Below are 17,421 nucleotides of genomic sequence, written 5' to 3' on the forward strand. Positions count from 1 at the left end.
GCTTAAATACTGCAGGCGGACTGCGTGTTGTTCGTGGTATTGAAGATTAAGGACCACAATACTGGTTTAAAATTACATTTGCGTGTATGTTTATTAGCTCAGCTAATTAGCTGAGTAGCAAACGGTGTTATAATCCCTGGTGAGAGCTCGCTTAGTCGCTCGTTCAACATGCGAAGGTGTAGGACAAGACTTGAACAGCTGATAATGAGGAGACATTAGCAGGAAAGTTAATGTAGGTTGTTGTTGTTGTTGAAAGTCTGTGGCTTCTGTTGTAATGTTTGTTACTGCTTATGCAATATTTAGTTATGTTGTACTCCAGTACAAACTGGGAGGTGCCATCACGAAACCAAAAAAATGTAAAATATGAATTGAGAGGAGAGATTGAGGTTGTCAATCATACTGTGGGCGGGGCTTCCCAAACTGCAGCCAGTCACAGCAGCTTCCGCTCGCCGGTGATCTCTATGCTAACAAAAACATAGCATTATAGCTTGCTGCTCCATGTTACTGTGTCCATTGAACTTAAGTTTAAATTCCTCATACAAAATTTGATATATGACTTTTCAACAAGCTTACAAGAAAGTCACAGTTTCTTAATGCAGTCAGCGTTTCCAGTTAACGTTAACATTTGGCTGAAATAGAGTGTGCGTCGGATATAACGGCTAGCTAGCTAAGGTGGTTTCCAAGCAAGGCCTGAGACGTTATCGATAAGCGAAAGCCAGGTAAGCCGTCGGAGTGGAGGCTTCACTGGTCTAAAGACAGCATTAAATTAACCGCTTTAACCCTCATAGAGGAGCGTGTGTGCTCAAAATGAGAGGCTCGTATGGAGACAGGGATCGAGACCGTGGCCGTGACAGAGGGTAAGTAGCAACGTCAACAGTCAGTTATCATGCGAGCTGATGTTTGTGTAGATGTCATTGTAATAGACGTTGATGCATAATACATATACAATAATAACATGTCAGCTCAGAAAACTGCGGTATACCAGGCTACACAATGTGTCTCTCGTCATTTTGTAGCAGCCCTCGTTTCGGGTCCAGCAGAGGCGGCCCACCGCCGGGTAGAAAGTTTGGGAACCCCGGGGACCGTTTACGAAAAAAGAGATGGGACCTGGATGAGCTTCCCAAATTTGAGAAGAACTTTTATAATGAACATCTGGAAGTGCAGCGAATGAGCCAGGTACTCCTTAAGTATCGCAGTTTGATCGTGTTCCTGTCGGTGTACTAAAAAGTACTGTGCTTAGGTATTTACTCTGTATTACTCTGACACGCTGTTGTCTTTCTTTGCTTTCAGTATGAGGTTGAGGAGTATCGCAGGAAGAAAGAAATCACTGTTCGAGGTTCAGGATGCCCTAAGCCCATCATCAACTTCCATCAGGCGCAGTATCCCCGTAAGCAAAACTACAGCAACTACAGCTACTAAACTACATCTGTTGTTGCAGAAATAACCTAAATATTTGTTTCTGCCCCTCCATCTAGAATATGTAATGGATGTACTGATGCAGCAGAACTTCAAGGAGCCCACAGCCATTCAGGCACAAGGTTTCCCTTTGGCCCTCAGCGGAAGAGACATGGTGGGCATCGCTCAGACTGGCTCTGGGAAGACCTTATCGGTGAGACACACATCTTCCTCTACCCCTGTATCTGCAAAGATGAATACATAACATACTGGTGTATTACTGTTACACAGCAGCATAATCCACTCACCTTTCACTCCTTTGTCTTTCTTCAGTATCTCCTGCCTGCCATTGTGCACATCAATCATCAGCCCTACTTGGAGCGTGGAGATGGACCCATTGTACGTGAAGAGAAAAAGGAATACACTAATCACTGAGTAGTCTGCTTTAGGATATTAGAGTGTACAAGAATGATATTAAAAGCCACCTTAACCCAACACGAAGTGTCTAATACACTAAACGGTGGTGTGCTATGGCATTGTATGTGTGCTCCGCAGTGCTTGGTTCTGGCCCCCACAAGAGAGCTGGCGCAGCAGGTCCAGCAGGTGGCTTACGACTATGGAAAGTCATCCCGCATCAAGAGCACTTGCGTGTATGGGGGTGCTCCCAAGGGACCTCAGATCCGAGATCTGGAGAGAGGTGAAGGCTATTTACTGTTTAGACTAACGCTGTTTTGTGTCACATTATTAACTAATTGTTGTTTTTCTTTAATTGTCCAAGTCATCTTAACAATTGTTTGGCATCGATCCACATTGGATTAGTCTAATTGATCTTATGTGAGTTGACTCAATTATGTAACGCATTGAAACATGCTCTTTTTGTCTCCTAGGTGTTGAGATCTGCATTGCTACTCCAGGTCGTCTCATTGACTTCCTTGAGGCTGGAAAGACCAACCTGCGACGCTGCACATACTTAGTTTTGGATGAAGCAGACCGCATGCTGGACATGGGTTTTGAACCACAGATTCGCAAGATTGTGGATCAGATCAGAGTAAAGCTAATACATTTATATTTGTTTTTGGAGAAGGTACATTTTAATAGAATATTAGTGTCAGAAATTCCTGCTTTGATAGCTCATTTTTAGTATCTGTTATTGCTAGCTTTGGTTTATTTGGTGTCTCCTTGGCCAGCCCGACAGACAGACTCTGATGTGGAGTGCCACCTGGCCAAAAGAGGTTCGACAGCTGGCAGAGGACTTTCTGAAAGACTATGTCCAAATCAACGTTGGAGCGCTGGAACTCAGCGCCAATCACAACATCCTTCAGATTGTTGATGTCTGTATGGAGAGTGAGAAGGACCACAAGTAAGAGGCTTGTCAAATAGCAGCCCTTTCTTTTCCTGCATTGGTTGATCTGTCAACTCTTTCTGTTAATTTTTTTGTATTCTTTTCTTTCCTCAGGTTGATCCAGCTGATGGAGGAGATTATGGCTGAGAAAGAGAACAAGACCATCATTTTCGTGGAGACCAAGAAACGATGTGACGATCTCACACGCAGGATGAGACGTGATGGGTGAGTGCACGCAGCTGGTGTGAAGGCAAGATTAGCTTATCCCAGCAAGAGTGGTGGATCATTTAAAAAAGTCAAAAGTAGTGGTATTTACTGGTTGAATAGATATGTCATATTTATGTGACAGGTTGCTTGCCTCTCTTTTAGGTGGCCAGCGATGTGTATTCATGGCGACAAGAGCCAGCCAGAGCGAGACTGGGTGTTATCAGGTACAAACACACTCGACGTCTGAACGCCAGTGTCGCCTTTTCTTCTATGTTGTCTCTGAGGAGGTGGAGTCCAGCTCCTCATCGTCCATTCTTTGTCTCGCGTTGCAGAGTTCCGCAGCGGGAAAGCTCCCATCCTCATTGCAACTGACGTGGCCTCGCGTGGTTTGGGTATGTCCTGTGTGCTCAAGCGCAAAGCAAATCATTTCCTCAGTATAACCACACACACACACAAGATGTTTGACCGTTTGATATGTAGAATAACAACACTCTTCACTGCATGTTTATTTATAGTAGATTTCTGATCAAAAGTCAACCGCAAACACATACAGATTTGTTTTTCTTTCAAAAAGTGTGTCATGCTTCTCAGATAAAATATGTATCTAAGAAGTATATCATATTTGAAACGGGGTTTCCTGTGAAGATTTAAGCCACTTTGCTCTATTTAATAACATACAAAAACACTGAACATAGGAATGATGTTGAATAAAGTTGTGAAGATGTAAGGGGTGAGGCTAGTTGAGCAGCCCCTTACAGGATGGCAATCAACCTTTAACCTAATTCTATGTTCATTTGTTTTCTTTTCATTTTGTTTTTGTTTGTTGTTTCCAAGTCTCTCCTCCGACAACTAGAAGCACACAGGCCCTCGGGAGCCTGCAGCCGGACCTAGGCATGACAAATCGAAAGCTGACTTGGGGAGAGAGACGGCCTGATTAATCAGTCCCACACAGCCATCTCCACTGAAAACCTAGAACAGAGCCCACAAACAAAACTCTCCCCCCTTCCAGGACACTGGCTGCCTGGGCGACGGGGTGGGGAGACGAGCGCGGGGTGCTGCTGGGCTTCCAAATTTGATCGTAGGGTCGGGGGCGGCTGTCAGGTTAGAGGGCGAAGAGGGGGGTATGGAGGAGGGTGGGCTCCCCTCGGCCATGCCATCATCACAGTGACGCACCACACCATTTGCTGATTAAATTAACTCAGAGACTCAGTGACTTTTTAACAAAGTGTTCAATATCTGTGTATTTATTCTTATGGTATATGGATTAAGAAAACCTTCCAGCACAGTCCTTGAGGAGATACATTTCCCGTCCCAGTAACAAACTTTTGGAGGGAATTTTTTTTCTTCCTTTACCTCAATTGGTCCTGCAGATAATACACTTTGATAGATGATACTGAAGTTTTGTGAAGCTGAGATACAGTGGTGCGTTACAAGAAGAAAGACAAAGAGACAACTGCCAGGAAGTGAGGGTGGAAAGCAGCCAAAGCCGGGCATGGACGGCTATGCTGGAGGCTCCCCTCTGAACTGCCCCCTGATGCCAGCCCCTGACACCCCCCACCACTGGCTGTGCCGGCCGGCCTCTCCCTCTGCGGACGTCATGTCTGGTCCTGGCTGGCAGGAGTCCTGGCCTGGAGGAGCCACCTCTCTATAATCGATTTCCCTCCCTTTCTGTCCTCTCTCTCACTCAGTTTCTCTGCCTCTGTCACGCGTCACATCTCTTTTTCCTGCTCTGACTTTTTCCTCACTCTTTTGCTCATTTCTTAAATGCTTTCTTCTTATTCTCATTCATCTCTTTTCTCTCTCTCCCCCTTTAACCGCCTGTCTTGGTCTCCTATTACGTTCTTGTTGTTTTCTTTAAACCATTTCTGACCCCTGTCCTCTTTGTCCCTTTGCCCCCAACCCCCAAATCTACTGTGTGTCTTGCTTTCAACGTCCCTTTGTTTTTAACACTTTGACCCCAGTCCAGTCTGTAAGTAACTCACCAGCTCTTGATGACTTGCTAGATCTCTCCATATGGACTAGCATAAACTGTCGGGAGTCATATTCCCTGGCAGAGGCCCTTCCCAGACCCCTCATACAAAAAACATCCACACGTCTTCTCCTTAGTGTCTGTTTCTTGTTACTGAACTTGAAAAGCTGGGCTCGTTGACATCACTGCCATTGGAAGTGACTTGGGAGGCATTTGGAACAACCACACCAATCAAAGACCATCAAAGCCCTTAAGAAAATCTGCCACCTCCACTGCTCTACATCATGATAGGAAGTTACTTGTCACTGCCACCAGCTAAGGTAAGAGGTGGCAGCGTAACATGTTTTTACAAGGTCTTAAGATCTTTAAAGTTGACATTAAAGAATCCAGTGAAGGCCTCTCCACCCACCACTTTGGGCTAGAACCAGCGTAAACCCAGCAGTAACGTCTCCAGGTCGAAAAAGGCTGGATGGCGTGAAGAGGCACAGATAAGACTAGAGTAGGACCGCATCCCAGCATAGTCCAGCTGGAGCTCTGGCCCAGGCACTTTCCAGCTTTGGGAGTGTTGTGGAGGAGTGGCGAGGTGGGAGATGGGACTGCTTTTGTCCTGTGCACTCTCCTCCTACCCCTGCAGACCTCCCAGGACTGTTGGTAGGACCAGGTACTGGATGGGTAGGGGGACAGAGAGGTAACTTTGTAAGGCATCACTAAATCTCTGATACAGGGTAAGTACTGTACCTCAACCCCCCCCCCCCCCCCCTTTCTCCATTTTCTCCTCCACCAGCCTTCATAATTTTGCTTCCAAAACAACTTGTTTTTCCTCTAATCAGCAGTGTTTTCTGAGCCCTTTGTCAACTGTAATGAGAAACAGACCTCTGATTTGTTTTGAACAGATTTTTATTCTCAAAGAAATGAGCTTGATCTTGTTTGATTCTTATATTTGAACCATTATCAGCCATTTCTACTGCTGAATCTGTCTTTATACCTCCATGCTGGCGACAGCCTTCGTCGGAGGCAGAATGTTTTCGGGTTGTCCGTCTGTCCATCCCATTCTCATGACCGGGATGTCTCAGGAACGCTTTGAGGGAATTTCTTTCAATTTGACACAAACGTTCACTTGAAATCAAGGCTGAACTGATTAGATTTGGTGGTGACAGGTCAGTGTTGCAGAACACATTTAGGCCATAACTAAAAAAAATCATATGCTATGTCCAATATTATATCCAAAAGGTCAAAGGTCAGCTTCACTGTGACATCATAATGTTCTGCAAAAACGCTAAACGCGTTCAGTGACGCTAATGTTGTGTGTCCACCTTGAACGTATTATAGTTTGTAGCTTCTTTGCAGCAGCATCCATATTTGAAGCATTGTAGTTCACCGCAGGCTGATTGGTTCTGCTGATATTGAGCTTCAGGTGATTGTTGTAGCACCATGTGATGAAGCTCTCGATCAGTCCTCTGGACTCTGGAAAAAATTGTCTCTAAGTGGAAGTTATTCACTGGAATCATACGTCACTATAGTGATAACTTTCACTTTGCCAATTAATACACTTTAGACCTTTCACTAGATCCTTTAAAAGTCTTCAGTACATATTTTATTAGAGTCTGGACAGGCATGAATGTAAACTACAGCTTTACTGGTAGGTGGTTTTTCCTAAAAGAAATTATTTGATTCTTATGCTTAAACCATCAACAATCCCTTTTTCCTGCTCAATCTATCTTTTACACAAGGATCACCTGCTAGGTTTAATTTACCTCTTAATTTCCCTTAATATTGTCTAAATTATCCAGCAAACCACTAACTTTTTTCATCACTTATTGCAGTTCTGTAGCTTCAGCTGCACCTAACTTATTTGCATGTGTGCAATAACTTCATTACTATAGCAGATTTTGAGCCGTGTTTTGTAATTAGCATGGTAAGTAAATTCATTTTGTAATTGTGTCCAAATAGCTGATAAGTTAACAGGTAAGTGATGCATTCAGAGGATTGTGGGTATCTTGCAGGTATTGTCTGTCTGAATGTTTTCAGTTCCAGAAGCACAAAACTTAAAATTCATGAATGGAGTAGACTGATTCATTTCTCTCCTGGTGTTAGTTTTGTTCTGACTTCTGTTTTTGTCTTTTCCGTCCCTGTAACTGATCCCACCACACCGTCCCGTCTCAACCCCGCTACTGCTGCATATGTCAAGATGTGGAGGATGTCAAGTTTGTCATCAATTATGACTATCCCAACTCATCGGAGGACTACATCCATCGCATCGGCCGCACGGCCCGCAGCACCAACAAGGGCACTGCCTACACATTCTTCACTCCGGGGAACCTCCGCCAGGCTCGTGAGCTGATCCGGGTGCTGGAGGAGGCCCGGCAGGCCATCAACCCCAAACTACTGCAGCTGGTTGACACTGGACGTGGAGGAGGCGGAGGAGGTGAGGGACACTTCCTGCTGGATTGTATTGTGGTTAAATAATATAAGAGGAATCAGCTTTGACTTGGTTAAAAGATTATCTGTTTTAGGAAATTCTAGTATTTGTCTGTCCTAATGTCCCAAGTATGAGAATATTGTAACAGCCTAACCAATCATGAAATACACTTGATTATGTTTGAGGCATAAACAAATAGTTGCTACTTTGATAGCAATGTGCCCTCCTATTCTCCACCTTTCTCCTTTTATTTCCAGGTGGCCGTCCCCGTTTCCGTGGCAGCTCCAATTCTAACAATCCCAACCTGATGTACCAGGATGAGTGTGACAGGCGAATGCGTTCTGTGGGTGGGGGCGGCAGTACCAAGGACAGCCGCGGCAGCAGCAGCTATAGCCGCGGAGGAAGCAACCGGGACGGGGAGCGCTCCTCCTCGTCGTCCTCCTCTTACAGAGATCGCAGCAGCAGGGACGGAGGACGCAACTACGGCTCCAGCTCCAACTCATACGACCAGTACCAGAACAACAACAACAGCAGCAGCAGCAGCGGTCAGTACAGCAGCTCCAGGGCCAGCTCTGGCTCAGGGGGCGGTGGAGCAGGGCAGGCCCCACCTACTTCATCGGGCCCCCAGCCTCTAATGGCCCAGCAGTTCAACCCTCCTCAGCCTATGATGGGCCTGATGGGGCACTCACCGTTTCAGTTTGCTGCTCCATCAGGCAGAAAGTAACAGGGTCTGTGCATCAGTCACACAAAGCACATCTCACACTGCATCCATTCTCAAAGTGAGTGAGAAATCTTGATTTTTGCAAGGGTTTAGTCCCTGGTAGTCGACCACTGGGACAATAGCGTATGCCAGCTGTGAGCTTGTTTGGGTTGCGGCACATCTGTGCAGTGCTTGTAGAATTTCTTCAACATCAAGGCATTTCGACTGGTTCCCAGCTCATTGAAGTGGTCAGCTCTTTGTTTTTGACATTTTCTTTAAAGTCAAATTGATCAGCATTAACTTTAGTTTGACAGAAACTTGTCCAGAAAAGAATCATTTTGTACAAACGTGTTTTTGTATTGTGATCCTCTGAGCTGCCACGGAGGGTCTATAGAGTATCTGCTTTTCCTTTTAGGTGTGTCAAAGGTAGGTGCTGAAGTTAATTCTTGTATATATGTTTCTGTTTTAGGTTCAGTATCTTTGTGTTTGAAACTTTGTAAGCCACAAAATAAATTTGAATTGATTAAAATTAGTGTTAAAAGTCTTTCTGTAAAGCTTTTTTTTTTTTCTTTAGAACATTTTCTCTGAAAATTCATCTTGATTTCTTTACATGGATGCTGATTTAGGCCTTATAGAGGCAACTCTTCAGGGGTTTTGTGTAGCCATGCTAGCAATTAAAGTCATGCATGAACTTTTCTTTCACGTTTGAGTTTGTTACAAATCTGAGATCCATCGTAGATCACCGTATTTAATCAGCAGTGATGATTTAAGTTTTCCTAGCAAATAGTATGTCCCTTTTTACAGTTTGTTTAATAAAGCTCTTCAGTGTATCACTGTGAACTGTCTCAATCATTGATAGTGACCTTGTGGAGTTTTCATGTGCTGGGAGTAGAAATTCACTTATCTATAACACAAATGAACATGTCTTCAGGTCACCAAGAAAAAAAAAAAAACTTTATTACCCATTAGGAATATTTTACCAGTGTTATGCTCCTGCACATTGCACAAGTCAAATGTACATGACAGAACTGCCATCGTCAGTATTTACAAAGCAGTTGTATCAGAGATTAGTGCAGTGGAATGTGATTGAGAGCCTGTGGGGAGGAGGAAGTGCTCAGCATGGCTAACATGCATTGCAGGCTGCAGAAACAAGTTGAACATGTTCGAGACAGACACTGTGCTCAGAGCACCTGGGTGCAGCTCCGTTTGCATGTGCTCAAGTTTTTGATATTCAGTTTTACCCAATAAATGCTGAAATATTTAAAACGAGATAAAGGAAAGTGAAAATGTAACTTATATTCTACTGAAAATACCTTGAATATATTAAGAATTTCAGGTTATAATGAAGCTGATCAGTGTCTCAGACAAACTGCAGACCCAACATGACTTGTGTGCAACAGATGAGAAAAACAAATCCATCAAAACACTAGAAGTTAAATGTTAGAACTGCAAAATAGGCACATATGGCAGTACACAACTCTGATATTACAGTAAATGTTCTTTACACAAGATGGGGGGAAAAACATTCTCTGCAAATCAAAATATGGACTCAGTCTTTGCAAAAGAAATTCTGCAATATTCACTCATCACAAACTAGACACCACAAAAAGTTGATTAAGTACAGCTTTGTTTTGCAAACTAAGATGAACTGCATCTATGTAATGCTTATGTTCTTTCTCTATTGGTGTGCTGGATTTTGCAAGCATTGTGTCCCATGTTGGCCGAGCATGCAGGCGTGAAGGTAAACGCAACTGATAATGGATTCAAACTGACTTTGTGCCCTATGTGGGTTGGAGGAAACGCAAAATGAAAAATCAAGCATACCAAATGAGCAAATATGTACACATTTGATGATACTTTTCTTCCTTTGTAGCTTTGTCTGTTAAAAACAGGTGACAAGACTGCAACAACTTTGGGGAAGCAGTTGCAGGTTTGTTTGAAAGCAGCCACATACAGCAGACTAGACCTAAACACACATGACTTGTTTTTAGCAAAGCATACGCACATTACACTGACTGAGCATGAGCGTAATCCAAAGAAAACAATCAATACCGATCAAAGAAAGTACAAGGTGAATGCAAAAGGAAAACAGGCTTATGCAGAGTGTCGAGTTGGTTTAGGAGGGAAGCCGAGTCTGAAAGCAGAGAGTCTGTCGTGTTGTGGTTGTTTTTAAATGCTATAGGTTCCCCCATGTCTCCGGAGGAGGGAACTGTTCTAGACCGCCGCTCTCACTGTGCTCCTGCTCTCCCATGGTGAAGGTTAATGTGTACTGCAGCTGTACTTTCTCCTGAGGAACACACACACAGGATGGGAGAGGTGGAATGACAGACAGTTAAACATCCAGAGAGCCTTGGGTGAATGGACAGCCTCTGTACTAATCTCATTTAACACTTTTCTAACATGCACCTCAGTGTCAAATCTAACTGAAGCTTGAAATAATGTCGCAGCCTGCGAAGGAAGGCAGTAAAGTGACAAAGTCTGCAGCATAGTATGTTCTTCCAGGGATTATTTCCTTTCCATTTCTTGCTGTGAACGCCAGATGAGTGTCACGTAATACTGCTATTAAGGCACTTATGTAGCAGTGAATGTCAAATAACATGCAAGTAAGACTTAGTGGTTACAGTCCTGCTTGAGCAGTTTGAGTCAAGTGGAGGTTTAGACGCAAAAGGCGAATGATTTCGCTTATTGTCTAGTCAGTTCAAAATCTCAGTTTACCTTGTTTGGGTTAGCCAGCAGCAGGATCTGTGTGACAGCAGCGGGAGGAAGGATGGGGTTGAAAGCTGGGAGCTCTGTTCCTGACGGGGGCTGCAGCTTCACTGCCATAGACTACAGTTAAAAAAGGAGAACAAACGACAATCTCTCTTTACTGAGTCAGTAAATCGGTTGCAGTGATGTCTATGCAGGATGAGCCTTGCTCGTATGTACAGCTCTTATTGAGACTGATCTAATGGGAGACGACGGCCTTGAACTTTCTCACTGCTGACCTTCGGAGCCGTGGTCTGGAAGTTGATGTTGGTGACGGGGACGGGAGCGGACGACAGCATGGAGATGATCACCACCAGCACATCAGGGCGAGACGGAGGCGAGTCGCGGGCAAAGTGAAAGAGAACCCGCAGACTGTGTCCATCAAACACAGTCACAGGTAACAGACTACCTGGAGAGGGAAAGGACAGAAAGATGGAGAGTGAGGGCAAATCATCAATCTGTGCTTCCAGGTGGGCAGACGCATAAAGCCATCGTCTTCTCTTACTGGGCTTAATGGATTCTAGCGGTACAAAAACATCAGTCAGGTCGACTTCTGTAGGAGGAGTCTCGGCGTGAGTTGGGGACATGTCTAGCAATGTCGCTCCAAGGCCGGGCTGAGAGTTTAGAGGTGCAGGAGGCTCAGCGGAGAAGGCTGGGATGGGGTTTGGGGCAACGTTGGACCCCGACTTGCTCTGAAGATCTCTCAGCGTTGGTTTGCACTGCTGCTTGTCCCTAAAAGCAGAAAAATGAACAAACAAGCATGTCACACTAAAACTTAGAAAAATATGAGGGCTATCTTGAGACAGTGCTGTGAACAGTATTATTTAAATACCATTTGACCTGCAGGCCCTCTGGAGGCAGGGACTGCTGCAGCAGCGTCTTTCCCAGCAGGTCCAGCTCGTCCAGAGCTGAGTTCCCGGGGGTGGAGCCAGACGAGAGGGCCTGAGAGTGGGAGGGTGGGTCCGGACTCAGGAGGAGGCTGGGTGCTGCTGGGATGTCTGCGTCTATGCTGTCAGAGGACTGGAAGTAGACAGTGAGAGAGTGTGAGAAATACAGTGGTACAGATGTCTCACTGAAAGTACTGGAGCAGTATTAGGAGTAATGATGTCCATTAACATCAATTTCAAAAAGACGCTGTGTGTATGTCACAGGACCGTCACAGTAGAAATACATGAATCCACCCTCCGCTCACCTGGAAGGAGTCCCAGGCCGTGGAGTCCTCAGGCTGTGAGGGAGGGTTGGAGGTGTGTGTTCCTTCACTTAAACCTACGGGATGCACAGAGTGTTCAGAGTGTTTTCGCAAGTTTTCTTTCCCTGCATTTTAAACGTGGGCTGCCCTTCAGCTCCTGGATAACCCTGCACAATCCCAAAGAATATCCACCCTTACCGAGTGACATGAGCTCGTCGTCGAGGAGACTGATGCCCATCTCTTGCGAGGGGGCGTTGAGGCTGTCTGTCGGGGTGGGAAACTCTGGGAAGGACGGAGGCGACTGGGGTGACGTGTCCAATCCAGACAGATCTAATAGCGCCGTCCCTCCTCCTGAGAGAAATGGACCAGTTCATTTCAAACTGACAAAAACAAAAACCAGCAACTCCGGAATGGAGAAATGTTTCTGCAACCAACCACGTTCCTAAAACCAAACACTCTGTCATTTCTGTGCTCATTGCCTCATTGCCTCACCCACCTGTCGGTTTCTGTGTGTTCACTGTGTTGTTGCCGTTTACTATCTCCCCCTTCACCTGCTGTTTGTACAGGTTGATGACGTGAGTCAGGCTGTCGTTGGCCTGCAGGATCTCCGCTGTGGAAAGACATGAGAAAATGCTCCTTATTGATTTCACTGTTGATCAGTCAGAACTGATGTCTCTCCTGCTGGGCAGCAGGGTGGACTGGAGCTTAGAAAGTTTAGAAATTGGTGGATCAGAGAACAAAAGACTGTGTCAGAAGGCATCTTTGCAGCTGAAGTGAAGGCACAAAGCTGAAAAGTATTTGAAATTTGGTGTGATGACCAGAACAAAGTAAACTTTCTCCAATAAGACAGCTTTGATTATCAAGTCTAGTTGATCATCTGTATTTATGTCCAAGTATTATACTTTTTCAGTGTAGCAAATGGCTCCAGAAAAGTGAAACAATTCTTCTTGAATAGTGGGTCTTTTGCTCTTCCTGATGAGGATTAACAGAGATTAAAAACATTTCTGCAGCAAATAAACAAGGAGAGATCAGTCCCTTTTTAATCGATATGTGATATTTAGTGGCAGATGAATAAAACTAGCTCTCACCCAGAGCCTCATCGTTGTCCTCTGTATCACTTGCCAGTCTGAACAGTGTAGGTCTCATTTTCTCACAGCGCTGGTAGAGGTCCTGACCACACAAAACACAGCATAAATACCTGACACCCACTTACTGTCTGGTTTACCACTATTTTTAAGCTGTGTATGCACTGAACACTCATTCTTCTGATTAAAAGTTCCTCTCTTCCAGCTCACCTGTATGAGTTCAGCGTTGCTCTGATTGCTGGCGGTGCTGTCGTAGTCCTGCAGAAGCTGAGTCAGCAGAGTGACGCTCTCCTTCACCTCCTGAATGGCGTTCACCCGCTTAGACACTTTCTCTGCTCGCTTCTGATCCTACAACGAAGCACAGGCAAAACGACAGGGTGTGACCACAAACACGTGCACATGCATGAAATGATCATGCAGGAAGCAAGCGGCAGGAGCACAACAACACAGCCAAATGCAAGGATGCGTAACAGCAAGGTCAGCGAGAGGCCATTGGAGAAGTCTGGGTTTCAGAGCAAAGAGCAGCTCTGGTAAACCCTGAAATCAGGACAAATTTACTATGAATTCCAGCTGAATCACTCTGCCAGTGACACACAAAACCCCCCAGGCAACCAAGCCATTTCCTCGTTCAGTTAATGTTCCTGTCGTGAGGGCAGCACTCTTGTATTTTCCTCCTCTTCTTAAAATCACACACACAAGACTATGGTGCTGTTAATGTATAACAGAAAAGTGTGATTTAGGGAAAGAGAAGGAAAGAGGTTTACCTCTTGGACCATTTCCTTGATGAGTTTGTTGGCAGCTTTAAGGTCTTCAGGGTGCGAGCTGTTCAACAGGCGAGACAACATCTGCCAAAGTGGACCGAGTTCACAAAGGAGACAATGAGTGAACAGGGTTCATAAAGAGAGACAAGCACAATCATGCTGCATGCACAACTGGCTCAGGTCACATTTATTCTCATGTTGGAAAGCATCTTTTCAAATAACTGATTCTTTTAACAGACAAGTCCTTACTTTTGACTTCTCCTCATCCTCAAAAATGGCATTCTTGGGTCTGGGTGGAGGAAGGTTCAGCAGTTTGTCAGGTGGCAGCTCTGGGTCTTGTTTAATAATACCTGATTTACAAACACAGAGTGTGAACAAGAACAGGAGTTAAATGCATCCGATCACTACTTATCACTGTAGTTAGGTGTTCAGCCCTTACTACAGTTGGGCAGTATGACACATGTCTGACAGGGATGAATGTGTCTGGACCCGATTCTACGGACAGTGTTCGGAGGTAATATGAGAAAACGGCTTTAGCATCTTTGCTATATATTTGGGGTGCTCAGCGTGATGCAGCAGTTCAGCTGCCTCACAAGGTCACATGATTTGGGTATCAGGACTGCTTACGATAGACTCATGTGACCTGAGCGCAACAGTTGGTGATAATACACCTGTGTTGCATCTCTGTTGTTCTCATTTGAAACCTTAAAGCCTCCAGTTTGAAAGAAAGTTGTTTTACTGTCTTTTGTTTATAACTCAAGTGGTGTCTCCTGTGAGGCACCTGTTTTTGTTTGAATGGAAGTTCCAAATAGAAGTACAGGAAAGGGATATATATCGTTAATGTGATATAAAATTACCTACACCGTGAAAGAAGACTTTGGCCAGATCACCCACCCCTAGCCCTTACTACTTTTAATCTCAAACATGGATTTGGACTGCAACCTTTAGTACCTTCTGAGTACTTCATAAATTATTATGTCCTTAATGTGATGGTGGATTAGCCTCTTACCTTGTTTCTTCAGCATCTGATAGGCATCTGAGATCTTGGCCTCATCAGGCAACCCCAAAGTCCAGCTATAGATCAACTCCAAAACCTTCTTTTTTACTGGCTCTGGTGACCGTGAGCCCAGATACTGAGTAGGGGGGAGATTGAGCACAATAACCAGGTTATTTACACACAACAGACATGTTACAAAAACAAGCCTGCCTGAAAAACAAATGTGTACAGAGAGAGACACTCTGAAAGTTTCACCTTTGGAGAAACTACTTTGATGAGTTCATTGAGAAAACGGAACTTTCCCACTTCACTGTGAAACCTTTTCCCGCAGTTTTTCATACACGTCTCCAGAACCTAGAAAAGAAATACAACACCAAAAACAAACAGCATCTGAAAACAGCGACACCATGCTGTAAAAGGTAAACCACATGTTCAGACAAACAGTCACGGTTGATGTAGGCTTGAGTACTGTTCCTATTCCTCAGTGTCAGTTACCCACAGAATTGTCTATGGGTTTTTGGAAGCCCATAGACAATTCTGGATGAAATTGACAATGTAAGTTTACAGCAGTAAACGAAAATAGTAACGAATATATCCTGTACAATTAGTGGGGTAAAAAAAAAAAAGTCTTGAGATCAGTACTGAGGCAGCTAACAACAGATCCTGGTTCAGATGTGGACTCACCAGCAGGGCCTGCATGGCCTCCCACTCCTGTGGAGACTGGATCTTGTGGGCCAGGAGCCTGGTGGCCAGCTGAGGTCTGGAAAACAAAGTCAAAACAATCCTGAACCGTCCAGAGCGCTGCAGCAGTCGAGGGCAAGTGGGCAAATGCAAGCGTGGTAAAGTGTGCTGCAAGTACTTATTTATCATTTCCTCTATTACTGTAATCATATTGTGTGATTTTTTAAAAACGTTCTGAGCATTTTCATGTTAAATGAGCACTAGTGTCAGTTACTAAAACAAATTAACCCAATAATGACATCTAAAATAACTGGCAATGGTCAGGTCTGCCAGGTCTGTATAATTTGAATTCCATTTGAATTCACAGGTGATTTCATTCATTTTTCAGATCGACCGGGAAAACAGCCCCTCTTTGTTAGAAAAGGTGACCACCACCACAGCTGGGGTCTATGGGACTTCTAAACTTGGATCTGCATCAACCCAACCATAATTAAGGTATGAAGCACAAAACACAGTCTTCTCACCCCTCCAAATCATTGTTGAGCTGGTCACAGAAGGCGTGGATGCTGCTCCAGTCCGTGTCTCTGTTGAGTGGGTTTGTGGCTCTGTCTGAAATGTTAGCAAAGGGGATGTCAAACTACAGTGGTGACAGATGGGACTTCAACTTCACTGTATTATATCCATACTGCTGTTCTGTTATTAACATTTCTAAAAGATTACTAATCTTTCTGAAGTGATGTAATGTTTTCATTTGTGTAACTAACAGGGAACACATGGTCGATAGTTGTGTCTACATTCGGCTACCACTTTATTAGGTATACCAATCTGAAACCAATGCAGTCTTTTTGTATCAATGAGGGAAACACAACGACACAACCACCTCCATGAACAATCCAACAGAACCAAACGCTACAGCCTCCGAAATAACCACAAAGTACAAAAGTGTTTAAAAATGAATGAGGCAGCAGGATTCATACCCAAAATATCTTTGAAAATGTTGAAGTTTTTAACATAAACAACTTTGGCTAAACACTCCAGAAAGCCCAAAGGCCACCCAGGTGCCTCCATGATTAAAATTCATGAAGTCCCAGCCACCGAGCAGAGAAATACACAGGGCAGGCGCTAACTGAGTGGCACGTTAGCTAGCTTGCTGTCGGCAGTCGCACTGTGTCACTGTCTCGTCTAGAACTTTCTCACGGGGCCACAGCATTGCCAACATCATAATCCAAACTCTAGGACTAAAAATGGTGGGAGGGGGTGGGGGGCCGTGATCCTGTCGCCCACCGACGTTTCCTAGTCGAGCTATCGTACCGCACAGCTAACGCTGTGTTGTGTGTTGACAGCTGGCAAGCACAGCAGCCCCGGAGCTAGGTTAGCATCCTAGATGCGACGGCAGGGTCTGAAAGTCCCCTCTGCTCGGACACGCTCTGCTGTGGTGAGCTGTCATCTCATCGACAACAGCTCACTGACAATAATCTGTGAGTGCCCGGGTCTCCGAGCGGCACTGGCTCGGTACAATAAGTTTGAAATACTCACTGATACGAGACTCCAAACTCTCCGCATCGGGCGGCGCAGCCATCACTGCGAGATTTATGTGCTGTGTGGGTCTCGCGAGGGACGCACACGGACACGTAGAGGCAGGACAGACTCAGAACTAGAGTGGATAGAAAGTACAAATTCTGAACATAATGAATTTTAAAGATTTTTGTAGAATAACATCACTTATATTTTATAGTATGCAAACTCTATCTTATTTTTTTGTCTCAAATGTTTTAAATATGTATATATTATTTACTATTTAAAAAGTCTCACTGGTGTACAATAAATTATACTGATAATAATAAAACATTGGTATCTTACTAACTAATGTCTTCAGCGCCGTTTCTGATTAATCCCATTTATTTTGCGAGTTTAATATACCAAGTCAACAT

The 17,421-nt window shown here is 44.5% G+C and overlaps 2 protein-coding genes across 2 annotated transcripts; one reads left to right on the top strand and one right to left on the bottom strand.

The window, feature by feature from the left end:
• The first annotated feature begins 51 nt into the window (after positions 1-51).
• LOC121620319 (probable ATP-dependent RNA helicase DDX17) lies at positions 52-8,862 on the top strand. The gene is made up of 13 exons (XM_041956331.1): positions 52-857; positions 1,017-1,176; positions 1,291-1,387; positions 1,476-1,609; positions 1,729-1,794; positions 1,951-2,092; positions 2,283-2,443; positions 2,583-2,755; positions 2,852-2,962; positions 3,107-3,168; positions 3,277-3,336; positions 7,102-7,338; positions 7,590-8,862. Exons 1-13 carry the CDS (start codon positions 808-810, stop codon positions 8,054-8,056), a joined length of 1,920 nt encoding a protein of 639 aa, XP_041812265.1. The 5' UTR covers positions 52-807; the 3' UTR covers positions 8,057-8,862.
• A 105-nt stretch (positions 8,863-8,967) lies between these two features.
• Positions 8,968-17,079, bottom strand: LOC121620464 (ADP-ribosylation factor-binding protein GGA1-like). The gene is made up of 17 exons (XM_041956505.1): positions 17,027-17,079; positions 16,015-16,099; positions 15,494-15,569; positions 15,065-15,163; positions 14,822-14,945; positions 14,062-14,162; positions 13,816-13,896; positions 13,262-13,399; positions 13,055-13,136; positions 12,463-12,576; positions 12,165-12,317; positions 11,970-12,043; positions 11,610-11,797; positions 11,283-11,509; positions 11,017-11,186; positions 10,748-10,858; positions 8,968-10,319 (listed from the first exon to the last, which is right to left on the bottom strand). Exons 1-17 carry the CDS (start codon positions 17,067-17,069, stop codon positions 10,209-10,211), a joined length of 1,977 nt encoding a protein of 658 aa, XP_041812439.1. The 5' UTR covers positions 17,070-17,079; the 3' UTR covers positions 8,968-10,208.
• Positions 17,080-17,421: the final 342 nt, after the last annotated feature.

The sequence above is a fragment of the Chelmon rostratus genome, chromosome 17 (genome assembly GCF_017976325.1).
Source record: "Chelmon rostratus isolate fCheRos1 chromosome 17, fCheRos1.pri, whole genome shotgun sequence".
In the NCBI taxonomy this organism is placed as follows: Eukaryota; Metazoa; Chordata; class Actinopteri; order Chaetodontiformes; family Chaetodontidae; genus Chelmon; species Chelmon rostratus.

What these genes read in the sequence shown, in the direction of transcription:
- LOC121620319 (XM_041956331.1), top strand. Translation starts at nt 808, where the DNA reads ATGAGAGGCTCGTATGGAGACAGGGATCGAGACCGTGGCCGTGACAGA. An exon ending in CGCAGGATGAGACGTGATGG is followed by an intron (nt 2,963 to 3,106) that starts GTGAGTGCACGC and finishes CCTCTCTTTTAG; the next exon opens with GTGGCCAGCGATGTGTATTC. An exon ending in ACGTGGAGGAGGCGGAGGAG is followed by an intron (nt 7,339 to 7,589) that starts GTGAGGGACACT and finishes TTTTATTTCCAG; the next exon opens with GTGGCCGTCCCCGTTTCCGT.
- LOC121620464 (XM_041956505.1), bottom strand. Translation starts at nt 17,069, where the DNA reads ATGGCTGCGCCGCCCGATGCGGAGAGTTTGGAGTCTCGTATCA. An exon ending in TCAAAGTAGTTTCTCCAAAG is followed by an intron (nt 14,946 to 15,064) that starts GTGAAACTTTCA and finishes CCCCCTACTCAG; the next exon opens with TATCTGGGCTCACGGTCACC. An exon ending in CGACGAGCTCATGTCACTCG is followed by an intron (nt 12,044 to 12,164) that starts GTAAGGGTGGAT and finishes TGCATCCCGTAG; the next exon opens with GTTTAAGTGAAGGAACACAC.